A 20,997-nucleotide genomic window follows, 5' to 3' on the forward strand; every position below is an offset into this window, starting at 1 on the left:
GCCCTGCTGATCTCCCTGGGTTCCTCCACCGTCTCTGATGGGAAAACATCAGGCTCCAAATTCCCCATCCCCTGGGACTACGGGGAGGCTTGTGCAGGTTCATCCACGGGAAGCCCTCGGCACAAAGTTAGTGCTTGATAAACTGTACTCAGTAATTTTACTGTTACTTCCTGCTGTGGCAGCTTTGAAACACGGCTGCACGCTCTTTGATGCTCCTTCCATTGAGAGGTGGGGGGTCTGTGTCCCCTCCCCCTGAATCCTGGGGGGCTTGTGACCGCTTTGATCAACAGAGAACAGACAAAGGGACGCTAAGTGACTTCTGAGGCTGCATCCATAATAAAGGACGAGGCGGCAGCGTCTGCCCTCTTGGCTGCACGTGCTCTGGGAGCCCCGAGCCGGAGCCCAAGCTACAGCAGGTGCCTGGACAACAGTCCTGGGAAGCCCAGCCTCCAGGTTACTGCCGGCACGAGACGGGTGGGTGAAGACGGTGGGCGATTCCAGCCCCCAGCCGCTAGGGACTCTCAACCGACACCCCAAGTATCACGGAGCTGCCGTCCCCGCCGACTGAGCCTTGCCTGACTTCCCGACCCACCGAGTGAGCGTGCTCATAGAGCACAATCATCAGTGGCTGGGGGACTTCTCTGGTGACCCAGTGGTTAGGAACCCGCCGGCCAGTGCAGGAGACACAGGTTCAATCCCTAGTCCGGGAAGATTCCACGTGCCGCAGAGCAACTAAACCCGTGTGTCACAACTCCCGAAGCCCGAGCACCCTGGAGCCCGTGCTCCACCACGAGACGCCACCGCAGTGAGAAGCCTGCACACGGCGACCAGAGAGCCGCTCCTGCCCGCCGCAACCAGAGGAAGCCCGAGGAAAGCAGCAGAGCCCCAGTGCACCTGAAGTAAACAAATAAAGCTAACTTATTAAAAATAAACCAGCTTGCACCCCGATGTTCTGAGAGCTTGTTTGGAGGTTCTAGCAGGGGAGCATAGCTACTAGTACATCCTTGACCAAAAACCTGTCCTCCTCCGTCGGGGATGCTTGTCCTCTTCAACAGAGGGGCCAGTTTGGGGAGGGACACACAGGAAGCAGGAAGGAAGGAAGGGGACACCCGCCTAGCCAGCCAGGTCAGCCGAATCAACCCAGGGGGTCGGCGGGGTGACAGCTGTCACAGCCAGACTGCCCTCACACCCCACACCCCGACGTTTGGAAGCGGCTCCTGGGGACAACTACTACCTGCCTCTCTGAGTCCCTGCCCTGTATGATGTGTGCGGAGAGGCTGGGAGGCTCCACCAAGCTGGAAAAGCTTGGAGCAATTCTATAAACTGTAAAGTCCTGTGCACTCTGGAGCCCCTGGCATCGCCGCTCAGGACTGGGGCGGGCTCGGCCGCCTTCCGGATCCCACCGAACTCTGCAACCCCATAGCCAGGCTACCGCGTCCCCTGCCCCCCACCGGGCTGAGCCTGGAGACTCTGCGGGTCAGTGGGGCTGACCTGAACTCACGTGGCAGGTCGCTGCTTTGTCCCCGGGCTGGGACTTAGGTCATCCCTCTGGGAGGGACAGACCGGAGGACAAAGGCTGCTTTCACTGGACTCAGGCTGCTCTAGGCAAACACGGGCGGCGGGGGGCCGAGAAGGGGACAGGCGGCCCCAGGCACACCCCTCCTGGGAAGGTGGCCAGCAATCCGGTGAGGGCCCGGGCAAGCTGGGGCAGCACTGGGGTCTGGCAAGGGCCTTCCCTCTCCCTCTGGGCCTTTTCCAATCACACCTAAAACAAGGACTGGGCAGGGTACAGAGAGGCAAGGAGAAATGTTAGGTACGTTTAATAGAATGAGACAGGTTTAAAAACAAAACACAAAGGCCTTCCTAAGATTCAAGTCAAATCATAAACAAAAACCAAAAAAGTGTGGGCTCCAAGGCAAGTCATGATGGGATCAAATCCCAGTTTCACTGCCGACCAGCTGTGTGATTTTCTGTAAGTGACACAACCTCTCTGAGCCTCAGTTTCATCATCTGTAAAATGGGGATGATGATACTATCTCCCTCCCAGGACTGCTGTGACGGATAAAACGAAGTAACATAAAGTGCTTTGCCGAGAGCGTGGCTGCTATGGGCTGAATTGCGCTTCCCCCATATTTATATGTTGAGACCCAGGACCTCATCCCAGGACCTCAGAATGAGACTGTATATGGGAGATGGGGCCTTAAGGAGATAATTAAGTAAAAATGAGACTGCTGGCCTTATATGGAGGAAATGAGGACATAGACTCCACGGGTGCACATGGAAGCAAGTCCACGTGAAAACAAGCCAGGAGGCAGCCCTCTGCAGCCAAAGAGAGTGGCCTCCTGAGAAACCAAACCTGCTGACACCCTTGGACGTCCAGCCTGCAAACGGACATAGATTTCTGCTGTTTAAGCCACCTAGTCAGTGGTATTCTGATAGGCTATCCCTAGCCAATACATACACTGACGCACAGGAAGGCTTACATGAAGATCTATTACTAGATTATCACATTTATATTGTGGCTCAGTGGTAAAGAATCTGCCTGCCAACTCAGGAGATGCAGGTTCCATCCCTGGGTCAGAAAGATCCCCTGGAGAGGGGAATGGCAGCCCACTCCAGTATTCTCGCCTGGAGGATCCCATGGACAGAGGAGCCTGGCAGGCTACGGTCCCTGCGGTTGCAAAAGAATCGGACACAACTGAGTGACTAATTCCATTCCACATACTATAACTATGAAATAATGTGATGTTAACATGAATGAGCTTATATTTTAATACAAGTAGGTTTACCACAAAATATTAATATGATAACAGACAGGATACATCTGCAAACAGTTGTCCCTTCCTACCTCAGAATTTCTACACCAAACACCAAGTTTTCTTACAAAGAAAGCAAGGAGTTTTCTTAATTTGGACCAAATTCCTTGACAATCTTCTCGTTCATGCCCTACCTCACCCTTGAGGAGATATTTACATTGTGTTCTAGCTTTAATCAAAGACACCTCAAACCTCTTCCTTTTTTTTTTTTTAAGGCTTTTTTTGATGCGGATCACTTTTAAAGGCTTTATTGAATTTGTTACAATATTGCTTCTGTTTTATGTTTTGGTTTTTCTCCCAAAGGCATGTGGGATCTTAGTTCCCTGACCAGGGATTGAACCCACATCCCCTGCATTGGAAGCTGGAAGTCTTAACCACTGGACCATGAGGCAAGTCCCCTCCCACCTCTTCCAGAAATTCCAGGCTCCCATATATGCTGGTCCCACTACCTGAATGTCCTTCCCTTCTTCTCCTACTCAGGCTTTAAGACCCAGCTCAGAGCCCAGCCCAGAGAAGGCACCCAAAATCTGTGCACGGCACAGCAAGTCAGCTCTGAGGTCAGCCGATGACTGCATCTCACAGATGAAGATGCCAGACCCAGAGAAGGGCAGGGACCATCGAAGGGTCTCACAGCCGGGACCAGACTCTGGCGTCCCGGCTCTGACTCAGCGATGCTCCCCTGCTAGGTCAGGCTGCCTCCCCACTCACCGGTCCTGCCCAGAACGTGGAAACCACGTGCTCATTCAGTTTGCAACTCCCAAATCCAAATGCCTTTTCAGCTCTAGAAAATCCCGTTGCCCACCAGAGACAAAAGTGGGTGGCAGAACGGGTGCTGGCCTGCTTCAAGTTTTTCATCCCGCCATTGCTAATGGACTGAAACCAGACTTGCAACCAAAAAAAAAAAAAAAGGAGGTGCAGCTCCTAAGGAACAATACCCTAGGATTTAGCAAAGCTTAGCGTAACCTGCTCCACGGCTGACACTCCATGCTATAACCCCGACTCTTGATACTGGATTTCCCAGCTGAAACAACTGGAGGTCTGGGGCCGGCCTGGCTGATCCCACTGAAACTAACCTCGGTGGCAACACTGTTTTCATGCTTCTTAGCCTCCACTGGCCTTAGAACTGGGGTAGCAGGAGAACTTAGGGGCAGAGAGAGAACGTGGGCGCCAGTGTGGAAAAACCTGGCCCCAGAAACCCAGTTCTGAGGCCTCCTTTCTGTGTGACTTTGGACAAGTCAGGTTTCCTCGGTGTCCCCATCTGTAAAATGGGGATAACCAGGGCGCCTGCCTCTCTGGACAAGGTCACACATGCTCAGGTGTGGAAAGCGGGTAGCCCTGCATTGGCTTTCAAAAGGCAGGCGTGTGGGATTAGCAGATGTAAACTACTATGTATGGGATGGATAAACAACAAGGCCCTACTGTGTGGCACAGGAACTGTGTTCAACATTCTGTAATAAACCACAATGGAAAAGGGGAAAAAAAAAAAAAAAAGAGCCGATCAAACTGATTTGTTAGGACAGGCGCGCCCTCTAGTGTCTTAATCCGGAAATCATTCTGCTGGTGAGGCCCCCAGCCCACATCTCGGACCAAGTCAGTTTGGATAATACTGCTGAGAAGGAACGTGAGGAGATCCGGCCCTCTTTATTTAGTGCAAATCATGTGCCAGGTGCCCTCTCTACTGATTTCCAAATGAGACGCTGACATAATCCCCATCTGAGAGAGGGAGATTACTCATCCCCAGACGAGAAAGCTGAGGCTCAGAGACAGGAAGACATCTTCTGAAGGTCACACGGTGGGGAAGGCTGGATTCCCACCCAGGTCTGTCTGTCTGACTCCAAAGTTCATGGGGTCCTCAGACCTGGGAACTGTGCAGAGCCAAGACCCTAAAGGAGAGCCTGGCCCGGCGCTCCCGCTTGGTGGTTCGGTCGCTAAGTGGTGTCTGACTCTTAGACCCGATGGACTGGAGACCCCCAGGCCCCTCTGTCCGTGGGATGCTCCACACTGGGGAATACAGCGGCGGGGGTGGCCATGCCTTCCTCCAGGCGATTTTCCCAACACAGGGGTGGGACTCATGTCTCCTTCGCCGCCTGCATTGCAGGCGGATTCTTTACCGACTGAGCCAGAGTGTTGTTGGTACACCAACAAAGAAACTGAGGCCCAGAGACGGCAGGCAACTGCCCCAGGGTCACACAGAAGCCACGCCCCAGCTCCTGGCTCCCGGAAGGGTTTTGCCAACATGCCCACCCCTCCGGACTTCCACCCTGCATTCACCATTCCTTCCGGCGGTCACAGGATTGCCACGCCCCTTCTGATGGCTCTAATCCCTGGAGTGTCTGAGACCCGGTGACGGCTTCTTTGGGACAGTGAGGACTGCCAGCCTGAGACCAGCCTTCTGAGAGCAGGGAGCCCAGTTCACTTCAGCCCTTCAGCGTGACGTTCTCAGTGGCCTGGGTCGGCGGCTGGGGCCCATGGAGGACCTTCCAAGCCTGGGCACCCACCAGCATCCGAGAGCAGGGTTCTCTTTTCATTTCATGTCAAGGATTCTGCAGACGACAGGGAGGAGGGGGGCTGAGGTGATGAGTGGTCCTGCCCCGGAGGGGCTGTTAACAGGTAGAAAAGTGCTGGACGTTTTCACAGTGAGAGAGGTGCCAAGGGGGGCTGGCCGTGGTCCAGCTGAATTCTCATAAATCCTACTATGAAGTTATTCGCAGGGCTTCCTGATGTTTAAAAGCTCTGAGTACCTCTCCCTGGGGACTCAGAAATGCTCAGAAATGCTAAAGAATTTCCCGACGTGGGCTTGGACTGATCACCCTCCTCAGAGGTCTTTTCAAATTCCTTTCAAAGCATCTCAACAACCTTCAGACACAGGCAGGGCAGGAATTACCTTCCATTGTACGGACGGGCAAAGAGAGGTTGGGGAAAGAACGGGGAATGTCTGGGGAATGTCCAACAGATGTTTCAAGCTCAGCAAGTCCAAAGCCGAATCCTGATCTGCCCCCAAGACCCTTTCCCCCCGCGGTTTTCCACCCCCTCCCAACTGCCAGGCCCCACATCCTCAGGGTCTGTGTGACTCTCCCTCTCTTCCACCCACGCCCAATCCACCAGCAAATCTCGCGGTGCGACTTTCAGAGCAGATCCAGACTCTGTCCGCTTCTCACCACCTCCTCCGCCGCCCTGGGCTGAGGCGGTCAGCTCCCACCTGGACAGCTAGAGGCTCCTCGCTGGTCTCCCCGAGTCTGCCTTTGTGTGTTCAAAACCCACGCCAGCCTGTGCCGCTCCCCGCCACGTGACTCCCCGCCCCAGCCGCAGAGCACCAGGCGAAGATTCCCGAGTGGCTGCCAGGCCCTGCATGACCCTGACAACTCCTTTCGCCTCGCTCACTCTCTGCTGCAGCCTCCTTCCAGTTCCGCAGAACGGCCTGTGCACACACAGACCTCAGGGCCTTTGCACTGGCTGCTCTCTCTCCCCTCAATCCCCCCGGGCCTACTCCCTCCCCTCTTCCAAAGTCTCAGTTCAAGAGTCCCCTTCTCAGGGTGCACCCACCCATCCAAGCCCCTGAGTCTCACAGGCAAGCCCCCCCGAGTGCTTCCTTCCTTCTTTCCCAGCAGCACCGCCTCCTGACTTAAAATACAGGGTTCCTGTGTCCCACGTTCCACTAGAACGCTAGTCCTCGAGGCAGGGATCTTCCTGGTTCACTGACTCTCCCAAACACTGAGAACATGCCTAGCATGGGCATTTAACTGAACTGAATTGAGGACCCATTAGCTGTCCACACCGGCATCAGCTGCTAACATTTCAAGACTAACCATACTCCAGGCTTGCTGGCATTGCCTCAGGCAATGCCTGAACTGCTTGAGTCTGCAAGGGAGATGTCATGTTCACTCCCACTCTACAGATGGCAAAACTGACTTTCTGAGAGGTCAGGAGACTTGCTCGAAGCCCCCCCACACCCTATTAGCAAGCAGCTCGGTGGGAACCGGAAGCCAGGAGGGCCTGACCCCAGTTCTCCACCCTGCCACTGGGTTTACAGGGCACCCTCGGCTGAAGTCTCGTGACGCTGGGTCCAAGCCTCTGACTCCAGATGCACAAAAATAGCTGGTTCTCCTGTTTCAGCCACAGACGCTGCAGAGCCAGGCCAGGCCCTGGGCACAGAGTGGGGCCGCCAAGATCTGAGATGCAGGGGCTGGTAGTGAAAATAACAGCGGGAACGATGGTAACAGAGGACAGGCGTGTGCGGAGTCCAGGCGCCCCGATGACCCCCCCACAGCCATCCAGCCCTCAGTACAGCTTCCATACGCACTGTCCACTGAGCACCAACTCTGAGCCGGGCACCGTGCCAGGGGGCAGGGTGAAGATGGGCATCCTTCCTGCCCGAGGGCAGCCGTGAGCCATAACCAAGCACGTCAGCTTTGATGCCAGACTTCCCAAATTCAAAGCCTGGCTCCACCCATTGCCGGCTGGTCCGTATCAGGTGGGCATTCAACCATGCCCCAGACCTCCAGGCTTCTCATCTGAAAAATAGTAACACTCGCCTCTCGAGGCTGCTGCAAGGATTAACCGCGAGGCCCCACGGATGAGTGCTCGGAGGCGAGAGGGGAACGCAGGTCACTGTCTCATGACTGGTATTATTATTCCTGGAGGTGACGACAGGCTGAGTGAGGGACACGGCTGAGTAATCAGGCAGCGAGAAGGCCCCGGGGAGAGAACTGCCAGGCTAACCACATTTAGACATTCGGACATTTTTCCCATTAAAAAAAAAAAAAAAAAAATCTGGCTGAACGTGGGGAGATGAAGCTCAGCAAGCACCATGGAATACACAGCGGTTCCCCATCCCCGCACACAGATGGAGCCACCGGACCAAGACCTCGCAAGGAGGCATCTGAAGGGGGCAGGAGAGGGGCCCACCAGCAACAGCACGGGGCACCCTGGGGCTCACACGGCACCTTCCTGAAGAAGCTGTCGGGAGTGACACCCGGCAAGCGCCTTGGCTGTAGCTGACAGTTGAGGAGGGTGGCCGGCCAGGAGTCAGCCCCCAGGCTCTGCAGTCAGGTGGGACAGGCAGCCTCTGGGGAGCCTGGGAAGGTCTGGTTGGGGGTGGGGGGCTGTCTGCCATTCTATCAGAGGCCCCCACCTCCCAAACAAGGACATCTAGACAGTGAGGGTCTCCTCGGAGGCCAGCCCTGTGCCAAGCATACTCGTGTCCCTTGTCTTGGCTGATCCTCGGCACAGTCCACGTGCGGATGGGGAAACTGAGGCTCAGAGAGGCGATGTTGGCAGAGCTCAGATTCTAAGCCAGCCTGACCCAGGGCGACATCCTTCTACAATCCTCCACCTGGCAAAAGCTGATCCAGATAGAGAGCTTTCCTGTAGACTGGCAAGTCACCTCAACCTGTGGGCCTCAGTTTTCCCATCTGAGAAATGGGAAGATCAGATTCAACAAAGCAGTCGCGGGAGAACCGCAGTCGGTTACAGGCTCTGACACCTCCTTGCTGCAGGCAGGGGTGGCCTTCAGGAAGCCGCTTAACCTCTCTCAGCCTCGAGTTCCCTCACTGCAAAATGGGGATAATGAGACCTACAGCTGGGCTTCTCGGTTCTCATGAGATGCCCATGAAAGACACTTTACAAGCGCTCAGTAGGAATGGTGGTGGTGAAGGTGGCCACTGTTGTTGTTATTACTGCTGGTGCAATAGCCAATCACAAACAACCAGCTTGGTGCAAAGGGCCCAACAAGGCCACCAGCCTTGGGACCGTCTGGCTGGGTTATCTCGTCCACAAAGGCGATTAAGTAACTCAAAACAGCCGTGGCAGGGGGAGCCACCAGCTACAGTTACTAATAATGATTTGAAGCAGAAACCTTATCTCCCTCCCCCACTTCCCAGCTGATGCTGGGCAGTGACTGGGCTTGTCGGCAGTGGGGTGGGGAGGAGACAGCCTCCTCCCCCCAGCCCCAGAACAGAACTGTAGCCCCATGGGGGGACTCGGGCCGCCAACAGGAAACCACCGACATCCCACTGACAAAGGGCAGTCTCTGCAGAAACCTGCTGCAGCCCACGCTTGGCCCCAATTCTAAGAAGCTGACTTAGAAAACAACCTGAAGAGTGAGTAAAGGTTTAAGGCTGAGAACGATGTTCACTAAGCTCTGCGTGCAGTGAATGCCTGAGAGCAACCCAAGCATCCAGCCCAGGGCGAACGCCTGAACGGTCAAGGCTGGTGACAAGTGCCGGGCATTAACCAGGCACCACACATCACGTTTGCAGAGGGTATCTCGAAGTGGGCAGACGTTCCCGTTATCAGTGGGCACGTAAACTGAGATGGGCAAGGTCTACACTCACTTGTTCACCACGATGGATGAAATTTAGAGGCAAATTACAATGTGGGACCTCGTATCGGATCATGGGACAGAGAAAGGACAATAGTGGACGATCTGGAGAAATCAGCGGGGCTTCTCAACCTTGGTGTGATTGATGTAGGGGCCGGGTCATCCTTGGCGGTGGTGTTTGGGGGGGGGGGGGGTTGGGGCTGTCCCGCTCACTGTAGGATCTTTATAAGCAGCCCTGACCTCCATTCCCAAGATGCCAGCAGCCCCTCACCCCCACCCCACCTGTGACGATCAAAGAATGTCACCAGACATTGCCAAGTGTGCCCTGGAGGTCACCCCTGGATGAGAACCACTGGAGTGAAGTCCAGAGTTTAGTTAATACCAATAGCACTGTGAAGTCAGGTCCGACTCTTTGCGACCCCATGGACCATACAATCCATGGAATTCTCCAGACTACTGGAGTGGGTAGCCTTTCCCTTTTTCAGGAGATGTTCCCAACCCAGGGATCGAACCCAGGTCCCCCACATTGCAGGCGGACTCTTAACCAGCCGAGCCACCAGAGAAGGCAATAGCAGTGAACCTGTGTTAATTTCTCCGCTGGACAGACGTTCTGCGGCTGTTACAGTAGGATGCTAACATGAGGGGAAGCGGGGTGAAGGGTCCACAGGGGCTCCCCCGACCATCTTTGCAACTTTTCTATAAATCTAAAAGTATTTTTTTTTAAAATTATGAAGAGGTGACTTGGAGCAGAAAGCTGAGAGCCGTTGGGGTCCGGGCTGATGGAGCGAGTGTATGTTCTGCGCCGTGCGAGTCCATGGCAGGGAGGGGGAAGGCCATCCCTCCCCATCCCTCCCCCACATCAGGGCCCTTACAATAATCGGTGCTTAGCTGATCCCGTGCCCTCTGAAGTGGCTTCCTGGGCAAGAGGAAGGACTCAGGCGGTTGGTTTCCCTGGCAACCAGCCCCCATCCATAGGTGCTGGCCAAAAGTCATCTAATTAACAGAAGGTCATGTGTGAATATCTAGACGCTTTTATCACTTTTATCAGCCTGGAAATTCCAAGGGTTTTAGGAGCTCTGTGGCAGAAACAGGAACAAAGATCAAATGTGTACTTCTTACTATAAATCAGTGTATCACGGCCTCCCTGAGGCTGGAGCCCAGCGCATCAAAGACACGCGGTCTCCGCGGGGGGCAGGTTCCCCAAACACAAATGATTGTGGGTTGCTTCTTTGCTTTCTCGCACATTTCAAAACTTTCCAAGTTTTCTACCATGTCCATCCGTTATTTTTGTAACTAAAAAAAAAAAATCAACTAATGTCCTTTTACACTTACAATACGACAATGCACAAAAGCCAGTGATCAAAGTCAAAGGCCCGGAGGGTCTCCTGTTTCTCCACTGCTGCAGGGAACTAGGGCCAGGGGAGGTGGGGCGGCTGAAGGACAATGTTTCCTAAAGTTGTATTTTTAGGAGCTCCGGAAAATTCCCTGGGTGAGAAGGCATTTGAAGTATTTGCAAACATTCAGCAGGGGGAAGAATAATATTTCCCAAGTCTTTCTTTCTTGGGCGTTCTCAATTGGGTTGGCGAATGTTCCAAAAAACCCCGAGACCACCTGTGACGGTTCTCTGCCAAGCTCCTCTGTTCACGGAGCCCTGATGAATGTCACACGACCCACCGTAACCCACGGCCCGCCCCCTTAGGGCAGCGAGGGAGGAGGAAACAGAAGCCCAGAGAGGGGAAGCAGCTTGCCAGCAGACACACAGCAGGTCAGTCTCAGAGTCAAAGCAAGATCTGAGAAGCACTTTAAACCCCACAAAGCACTTCCCCACGGGTTCCCTGTTTTTGGCATTCTGCCACAGAAAGTTTTGAGGTTTTTGTTTTTGTTTTTTTTTCCTTCTTCTCTGTTATATTTTGATAGAAAAGAGGCTGCGATGTGAGGGTTCCAATATTTTCCTTTTGCTTAGTAAGATCACCGAAGGAAAAACAAACTCTATTCTTTTCACCTCATAAAAGAAGAGACAATTTTACATGCACACAACTAAGGCAAGAAGGATGTAATTTCAGAATAAAGAACCATCTCGTAAATCAAAGAAATGTTGCTTTCTGGAAAGGTCGCTCGTTTTTCCTGTTTTTTTCCCGCGGACTGGAGGGGCGGCCGCTGTGCCCACTGATCACGGCGGACAGGACCCTCTCCTCTTCGATGAGCCCCTCTGTCTCCCAAACCGAACCCCCATCCCCTCCCTCCTTGAAACAACCACCATTTCTAAAGAACACAGAGGCGCTGCCGGCCAGGCAGAGCCAGGAAGCAAAGCTGGCAGGAGAAGAAGACTCGAGTCCGGACGGCCAGACTCACCCAGAGGTACCGCAGGAGCTTCAGCAAGCTGGGGCAGTAGTAATACTCCATCTCTGGAGCCCGGGGCTATGCCGCCTGCCTTGTGCACGCTTCCAGCCTCCCTCTGGAGGGGGCGGCTCTTCCCGCTCGGCTTGTCACGCAGGAGTCAAGTTCAAGGCGGCATGAATCATTCAGGGGCCGGCTGGCGGCCAGGGGGCTGGCAGGATGGCCCTGTCCCGAGCACCGGGAGCTGCTGCTCAGGTGTGGACTCGGGGCCCTCCTTGGGGTGCTCTGGACCTGGGGGTTCTTCCACTGAGGGAAGGCGCGAGGATGGAACCCCAGACCTGAGTGTGTGCCTGAGTGAGTCATGTGAGTGCAAGTTCCTCCCCAAAACCACACACCGAGGGGGAGCCCCGGCCTCCCCACCCCGACTCCTTCCACATTAAGGACATAAATCAACCCAGCCTCACACAGCCCCTCCCAGCTTCTGAGCAGCCCTGGAAGTCCCCCTTTTCCAGGGGGGGGGAAGAGGGGGGCCCAGAGAGGGAAGGGGACTTGGTCGAGGTCACACAGTGAGCTGGAAACCCCAGCTAGTCCTGGGTTCTGTCTGCTCCTGCGGGTGGGCAGCCCAGCAAAGGTGGGGGGTGGTGCTCCCCAGCCACCCCCTGCTGGCGGGGGAGTGGGGGCCAGGAGGAGCATCCCTTTTCAGAAGCTAAAAATGCCAACTACAGCAGACCTGCAGGCGACCCGAGGTGACCTCTCTTGGACGTTTCCTTCCAAAGAGTGTGATCATGCCATCACCCAGCCTCCCCGAGCCTCGGTTACCCCTTCTGTAAAGTGGGATGGAGGTTCCCTGCGTTTCAGGGTTTCCTGCACAGGACCGGGTAGAATAACATTTAACACCAAAGCGTCTCCTTTCGTCCCGTGGTGCTTTCCCGGGGTAAGCCTCACCACCCCCGCCGGCCGCATGGCGAGGTGCGAGCTGGCAAAGGGCGCTGCCCGGGTTAACCGGGCTTGGGCAGGGGTGGAGCCCCCGCTCAGGACCACCTCCATCAGGCCAGCCCCGTCACGGCCGGAACTGGACCGGCTCGCGGCGAGCACCCCACAGCAGAGCCCAGGCAGGGAGGGGCGGCAGGCCCTCGGCTGAGGCACCCCCCCACCCGCCAGGCCCCGGGGGGACCACCGGTACTGCACACAGCCCCATAGCCTGACCCGGGGAAGAGCGGCTGGCAGGAAACTCAAGAGGACCCCAGGGGGAGCTGAGCTCAACAGCGGAGGACGCCACCCGCGCGCAAACCTCAGAGCCCTGGAGAAGCAGGCCCGTGGCTCCTCTGACCCGACCCGGTGCCCGGCACCCAGCCGGCGGGGGCAGGTCCCAGACGATGGCGGAGCCGAAAAACCACCGGGCCCCGGCTCGCTGGCTGACGGACAGTACAGCTGGAAAGCGGAGCCCCGCTCTCCCAGGGGCTAACAGAACAGTGTGTGGGGGTGGACGCTGCTGACTCTGACTGACGTGGGGAGGAACAGTCCGCCACCCCCGGGGGAGCCTGGAGGCTGCTGTGTGCCAGCCCCCGCATCTGCAGCCTCCAGCCCAGGCTCAGGGCGGCCCCAGACACAGGGCCCCACGGCACCCCTTCTGGAAGAACATTCTGCATCTCCGTGACTCCTTCTTCAATCCCTCCTCAAAGGTCAGGTCCCCAAGGGCCACCACCCTGGTCGACCTGGTTCCCCTCGCCCCAACCCCACACCCGGTCACAGCAGGTCCTCGGCAATCCCCTTTTTGGTTTGGTTTTGTTTTTGGCTGAGACGCATGGCTTGTGGGATCTTAGTTCCCCTACAAGGGACTGAACCCAGGCCCTCGGAGGTGAAAGCACCCAGTCCTAACCACTGGACCCCCAGGAAATACCCAGCTATCCTTATTAATGTCATTCATTTTCCAAAAAAGACTGAATGTGCAAACAACCATGCGAACCTACTCAGAGGGCTTAGCTATAAGCAGAAACCTCTATTAAAAAGATAAGGAGGCTGTTAAGATCAACAAGAATCAGAGAGGAAAACAGGGATGTAAAACTGGTAGTCCCTGGGTGTGACTCTCTGAGAGTTGGGGTTTTTTTTTTTTGGGGGGGGCACTATTTTATTTTATTTGAATGAATGGAGTGCACACGAGAAGGTGCAACCTAGGAGGGCTTCTTAGAGGAGGCTACCTGGAGCTGAGACTTGAAATATGACCAAATGCTCCTATTCTCAAGGGACCCTGTGTTCAAGGAGAAGGCTGTGCATCTCTGGAAATACATCTACTTAAGTCAGAAATACCATTTCTATATTCACAGGGCTGTCATTGTGGGCTGCCCATTCGCTAGACACATGCATTCACCCCTCTCCACACACACACACACCTCTTTTAGAAATAAAAACTTTTTCCCAAAAATAATAATAATAGTTTCTTCAGAAGAGAAACAGCATCAGCAAAAACCAACTGGGGTGGCCAGCGCTGTGAGGGCTGCAGACCAATGTCCCAACTTGAGCCCAGCAACTCTGACAGGCCGGCAAAATCAAAACGTACCAGACACCTGGCGGGGAGCCGAACTGAGTGACACGCACTCCAAAACCAGCGACAGGCGTTAAAGTAAAAATCTAAATGGCCGCGGTGAATTTGATTTTGGGGGATACAGAATGAAGATTCTGGCATTAAAAACTAGTAAAGAAAAATGCTGAAAATAGATCGCCCCCACCCTGCCCTCTGGTGGTCACTCGTAAGCACTGCACCAGGAAGCTCGTGTCCAGTCTGGAAGGATTGGGGGGATGGGGGAAGGGAAGGGAAATTGCAGCAAGAACTCCCCCTGGTGGACACTCAGGGCATTTCTGATGCCCTGTGAAGGTGGAGGTTTCCCAAAAGAAGTCCAACATCGACAGAGCCTGCAGGTGGCACCTGCCGCCTGGGTGAGCCGGGGCCAAGTCACTCACTTTCCCAAGGACTCAGCAAGATAATACGTGAGTCAAGACTGCCAATACCCTGTGTGTTAGCTGAAGGCGACTGGGTGTGGTTAAGTTAAAAACTTTTTTTTTTTCCTGTACTGTATAAAATGGGACTTCCCTGGTGACTCAGATGGTAAAGAGTCTGCCTGCAATGCGAGAGACCAGGGTTCGATCCCTGGGTTGGGCAGATCCCCTGGTGGAGGGCATGGCAACCCACTCCAGTACTCTTGCCCGGAGAATCCCATGGACAGAGGAGCCTGGCAGGCTACAGTCCGTGGGATCGCGAAGAGTCAGACATGGCTAAGCACAGCACAGTGTATAAAAATGGCGAGATTTCACAGTAAGACCAAATCCCCATCATCACTTTTGCTCTCAACACTGGATCATCCAGCCACTCTAGACAGGACCACTCCAGGAGGCACCCCTCCACACCCCGCCATCTCTCTTGGTTTGTCATTAAATTCTCATCCCTACCTGACCTGACTCCCGGGGGGACAGCCCCTGATAGAGCATCTCAAGGGGCACCACCCGCGAATCTGGATTCAGATGCCCCGAATGCATCTGTCTGAGGCTGGTAGTTGGGAGTCACCAGGTCAGGAGTCTTCTGAGGCGGAAGGAATGGGGTCCTCGGGGTGCTGCCCAACCCCCTGACGAAACTCTCCCCTTTCTTACACATCTTCTGTTCTGCTCAGTGGCAAGGCCACCCTGTGAGCACAGGGGTCCCCTCCGAGGAGGGCACTGGGGACCACAGACTTCTTCTGTGGCACAGTCAAGCCCCGCCGCTGCTCAGGCTGGGCCCTCTCTGCCCGGGGGGCCCTCCCCACCTCCCTCCACCTCCCGACTTCTACGCACCTGTCAAGACCCAGCTTCACCTGGGACCCCAAACCCTCTGCCTCCCCCACAACCAAGTCGAGGGCGACTGAACCTTCTGCCTCAGCAGCTCAGTTAGCTGTCCCCCCTGCTGGCTGCCGACTCACCCACTCGCTGAATCACTCAACTCACTCACTCAGTCATTCAACAAACATTGGCAGAGGGCCAACTCCGTCCTGACAACACAGCATTGAACAAAGGAGTCATGAGCCCAGTAATGTGGCAATTCCTGTTTGCACCAGGGAGACGGGGGATCAGAAAACAAATAAACAGTAAGTACAGACAGAAGTCAGAATAGGGAAGGAATGAACCCGGTACCAGGGGACTGGGAAAATGAGAGGCGTGCCAGAGTGGAAACGCACCAGATGTCCCATCGATAGACGCTCAAATAGCCCAAGTGTGGTGGGCTGATGTGAGAGCGTGCTACCCAGCCGTAAAAGGGGACGCAGTATGGACCCACGTGAGGGCCTGGATGGACTTGGAAACACTACGCTGAGTGAGATAAGGCTGAGCCCCAAGGACAGACGGTGTGTGACTACATTTATCTGAGATAGCTGGAACAGGCGATCCTTTTTTTTTCTCTCTTTTACATATAGTTGGGTCTTGCTTTTTAAAAACCCACTCTGACAAACTCTGCTTTTTAGTTTGAAGTTTTTTTTACTTTCACTTTTTTGGCCATGTTGTGTGGCATGCAGCATCCTAGCTACCCAACCCAGGACTGAACCCACGGCCCCTGCACTGGGAGCTCGGAGTCTCAACAACTGGACCACCGGGGAAGTCCCTAGGCGATTCTTAGAGACAGAAACCAGGAAAGTGTTTGCCTTGGGCTGGGGGGTGGGCGGCGGCGACTGGGGTGGCAAGTAATAAGTACGGCTTTCTTTTGGGGTGAGGAACGCAGCCTAGAGGTGACCGTGGTGATGGCTGCATGTACTAAAACCCACTTAACTGTACCTTCAAAGGACTGAATTGTATGTCATGAATTACACCTCAGTAAAACTGTTATTTTAAAGTGAGCCAAGTTCAAGAAAAACATTAACTACGTATTAGCTCAAGCAGTTAACGAATATGAGAAATTTCCAGGTTCTGTGAGAATGACTAGTGTTTCGGGAAACATCGAATTCATCCCTGAGATCCTCCCAGCTGTTCCCCGTCCTGGGTGTGTGATGTGGGCAAGTGGCTTCCCCCCTCTCTCTCCATCTCTCTCTCTGTGGGCCTCAGCTTTGCTATCTGGAAAATGGGAACGAGAATACTTCCTACCTCCAAGGGTCCCCGTGAGGATAAACTGAGCATGATGCCTGGCACATCCTATGAGGTTTGATAAACGGTGTCAAAGAGGGGCTGGGGGACTGATTGAATGAAAATCTTCTAAAACCGACTGCCTGATGGACGCACACATTTGTGAGTATACCAGGAGCCTACGAAAACCCACACGCTGAGGGCCTGCTATGCGCCGAGCACCGTATTGGGTGTTCGCTGCCTCTCAGAGCCTCCTCTCTGCTGGGGAGGCCCCGCTGAGGGGTGACGCAGAGCTGACAGAGGCCCTGAGGGGAGGGAAGCAAAGGGCGAATCTGGAGAACAAACAGCCCGAGCCAAGGCCCCGGGGTAGGAAGACGTCCACGTGTGTCGGGAACATTCCGGAAGCCAGCGTGGCTCGCGGGGGTGAGCGGAGGTCACAGCACACTCAGGGCTCAAGGCCCTCTGTGCCCCTGGGCTGGAGCCTGAGCGTGAGGGGGCTTCATCCTGCAGGAAGGGATGTGAACCCGGCTTCTCCCCTGCACGCGGGAGGTGTTCGGCAGACGCTTCTAGAATGAACCCCGAAGTCTGCTTGGGACCTGGACCACTAACTCCGACTCTGCAATTCACCGCCTTCAACACTCACGACAGCCTGTGGCGGGCACGGAGTGGGCCTTGCCGCATTTTGCAGATGGGGGAAGCAAAGCTCAGTGAGCTGACCACAGCCGGGGGCGGCAGCTGAATGAGGTCAGACTCGAGTCCAGGCCGAGCGGGGCTCGTCCCGGGTTCCCAAGGGTGCACACGTGTGTGTATACATGTGTACACACACACACAAACGCCCTGCTGGGCACCCTGGAACTGGAATCCGTGTGGACCCAGCAGCCCTGCCCGGGTGTAGGGGCCGCTGGTGCGTCTCCATCGGCTACACGGGTGAAGCGAGGAACTGTGACTCTTGGCAATGGAAAGTGCATGTTCGTTAATCATTTATGGTCTCACCAAAAATAAATGAGTCAAGATGATTACGGCATGAGCATCATTCTCACGCAAGGGCACGTCAACAACATACTTTCTCGAGGAGGTGAAGCAAAGAGATCGGATCCCCCTCAGCCCTCCGGGCCCTCTATTTTCTGACCCTGGGTGAGGTGGAATGGGTCCATGTGGAAAAGGCTCAGCCGTAACAAAAGGGTGACATACTGACATGTGCTACACCACTGACAAAGCCGTGAAGACAGTACGTTAAACAAAATGAGCCAGACACAGAGGACACGTGTTAATACTAAACGGTTCCATTCATAAGAAGGACTCAGAATGGGCAAATTCACAGAGACAGAAAGCATTACAGAACAGAGGCTGCCAGGGGCTGGGGGCTAGGGCCAAAGGGAGTTAGTGTTTAGTGGCTCACAGTTTCTGTCTGGGATGATGAGGAAATCTCTAGAGGTGGACGGTAGTGACAGTTACACACTGTGGATGTATTTAATGATACCATATAGTATGCTTAACAATGGTTAAAATGGCAAATTTTCTGTTAAATATATTTAGCCACTGTGTGTGTGTGTGTGTGTGTGTGTGTGTGTGTGTGTGTGTGTGTGTGTGTGTGTGTGTGTGTGTGTGTGTATTTTTAACGGTCTTACCCAAATGGTTCAAACACCTCCTAACTGGTCTCCCAGCTTCCAGCTTCCCCTCTCCAACCGCCCCCTGCAATGGCCACTAGAGGGCGCCCCAAGCTGCATCTCTGACCTTCTACAACCCTAGTCACAACTTTCCTTGGCTCCTCCAAGGTGGAAAAACACCCCTTATTTTAACCCTGAGGGTGCTTCTCAGCTGGGTCTTGTCCGTGTGCTCGTGCCTGAAAGCTCCTGGAAAAGCCCACGTTCTCCCCACACCAGAGTGTTAGCTTCGGGCGGGCAGGAACCACATCAAGGTTCACTGCTGCACCTCAAGGACCAAAAAGCCCGTGACACACAGTGGGTACTCAACCCGTTTCTGCTGCTCAAGACATTTAGTGAGTGACGAAATCAACAGACGACCAGTCAGTGTCATCCTGGGTTTATAGTCTAAGAACGGGAGCAATCTGGGGACAAGTTAACTTGTTCATCTTTGTACCTGTAGAGCTTTGCATGTATTAAAAACTGGATGGAGGATGGGTGGGTGGGAACGTAGATGGGTGGGAGGGTAGGTGGGAGGAGAGATAGCTGGGTAATTGGATAAACACAAAATCTCCCCAATACAAAAATCTCAGGCACAACTGATCATTTGCATGTTAAGACCTAGGAAACAAAAGCTTTCTGGTCTGGCTGGTTTTAATCCCGAAAAGAAACTTTAATCGGCTGAGATATAAATTACTCAGTTCTTCTCCAGTCCTGTTGGGCTCAGCAGTGAAAGACAAGAAGCAATTAACAAATGAAATTAGCCTCCTGCCAAGAGGACTCCTGGGCTGCCTGGGAGTCCCGCTTGCCGCCGTTTCCTCAGCACTCGGCTCCACATCATGCCCCGAGGCCGAGTCCATCGTCCGGGCTCACCCAGGCGGAGGGGCCCCTCTGTCCGCTGGGCCGGCTCCCACCTGACCAGTCCCTGCCCCTCCGCCTCCCTTCCCTTCCCTGGCACACGCAGGCCCACGATGGGGTGAACTCATCACCAGATGAGCCGGCAAATGCAGACTGACGGGTTTGGGGATTGGAGAGAACATTCTTGAGGTTCCCAGGGGCCCGCCTGCCTGCCCCATCACAGGGAACCCCCAGAGCTGGTGAATCTGTGCCTTCACAGTCACAGGAGGGGCCTCCGGGGTGAAATGAGACTCAAGGTCATGGTCCGAGACTGAGTCACCGTGTTTTATGATCCGCAAGTGCGGGCCAAAGGCTCACCTCACGAGGAAAAGTGGGCGCGCCCACCCACCACCACCCTGGAGGGGGGAAGGAGGAGACTGGGCACGGGACTCAGACCTGCCACCTAGACCCGAGGTCCTAAGGGTGCCCCTGAAAGCAGCAGGGGACCAGGGAGAACAGAACCCTGGCCACAGAGTCAGAACTCCAGTCCCAGCCCAGCCAGGCTGCCCTGGGACCCTGGGTCGAACACAGTCCCCTCCCCTGCCGCATCTCCTCAACAGCCAACAGCTCCTAAGATTAGAGACAACTTCCTGTTCTATCAGTAGATATTCAAGAGAATGTAGGGGAATAAAAGCAACTGGCAGCAAAATCATAATTAACAACACATAATTAACAGCAGGTACATCTATCAGGCAGTTCCTTCTCCACCAGGCGCTGTGCTGAGCGCTTTATAAGCACCATCTTGTTTCAGCCCCGTCCTCCCACCACACGATGTCAGAGTAGTGGAAGGGTCAGCAGCTGATTAGGAGCCTGGACTCCAGACACAGACCTTGGCAGAGGTCCTTTACTGGTGCTGAGCCTCGGTTTTCCCACCTGCAAAATGGGAATAAACTAGTGTCTATGCCCCACAGTAAGCACCATGGTGGGTATTGTCATTTCTGTGATTCACCACCTTACAGAGGAGGAAAAGAGAGGCTTGGAACGGTAAATTCTCCGAAGCAGCTGGCTGGGACCAGTCTGACCTCATGCTCAGGGTCTGACCAGTCGGGGGTGGACTGGGTGGGGCTCTGGAGATCAGCAGGCATCAGCTCTGGTGTGTCCCGGCACCCTTTGGACCGTGGCCAACCCTGTGCAGGGCAAATGTCACATTCTCAGCCCAGGGGCTTGGTCGGGTGTCTTGTTTCCTTGTGAGTGAACGTCCCGAGCACTGCAGGCTCAAGAGGTGAGAGGCTGGCAGGCTGGCCCGAGCCACAAGCACAGTGCCGGAGCAGAAAGGGTCCGGGGCCAAGGCTGGAGGCGAAATAGGCCCAGTGTCCACTCCAGCTTCCCCCGCTTTCAGACTGTGTGGCCTGAGGCAAGCGGCTTAACCTCTCTGAGCCTCAGTTTCCTCCTCTGCAAAATGGGATTCATATTCCCTGAGAAGAGGGGGGAACTGGGGATTGACAAGGCCTGGGGCACAGGCTCAAAAAAGGGAGATGCACCTGAATCTCAACTGGAAACCAACAGAACAAAGTCATCGATCAAAAGAGTGACGAAGTACCAGCAGACAGCGTTTATCCACTAGTGAGAGGCTCTTCAAATACCCCACAGGGTGCAAAGCACAGCTCTGACCATCTCTGACCTCCAGAGCGGCCGGGCGGCCATCCGGGCCAAGGGGGGCTCAGGGACCCCAGGCGTCACCTGCAGGGTCGCCCTGGCTGCCCCTCTGGGGGCCTCAACTTCCCTGTTCATAATGAGAGAGTTGGCCCAGGTGAGGAAGAGGGAGAGGAGGGGAGGAGGGGGAGTGAGGAGGAGGGGGAGTGAGGAGGAGGAGGGGGAAGAAGGGCAAGGGAAGTGGAGGAGAAGAAGGAACAGCCATCCCTGCTGCCAAGGCGTGAAGTGGGAGTTTACTCTTCTGAGCGTGGAGTGA

At 54.8% G+C, this 20,997-nt stretch overlaps 1 protein-coding gene across 6 annotated transcripts in view; it reads right to left on the reverse strand.

Annotated features, from left to right (window-relative positions):
• KIAA1671 (KIAA1671 ortholog) overlaps window positions 1-20,997 on the reverse strand; it is a 172,225-nt gene that overhangs the window by 82,272 nt on the left and 68,956 nt on the right. Inside the window, exon 1 of one of the 6 annotated variants that reach the window (XM_061141666.1) lies at window positions 11,488-11,813. The exons of the other annotated variants lie outside the window; for them this stretch is intronic. Coding sequence (XP_060997649.1) covers window positions 11,488-11,538 — 51 coding nt within the window. The 5' untranslated portion in view covers window positions 11,539-11,813. Of the gene's footprint in view, window positions 1-11,487; window positions 11,814-20,997 lie in introns of those variants that run through there. 6 annotated transcript variants of the gene reach the window in all.

The sequence above is a fragment of the Dama dama genome, chromosome 5 (assembly GCF_033118175.1).
Source record: "Dama dama isolate Ldn47 chromosome 5, ASM3311817v1, whole genome shotgun sequence".
NCBI lineage: Eukaryota > Metazoa > Chordata > Mammalia > Artiodactyla > Cervidae > Dama > Dama dama.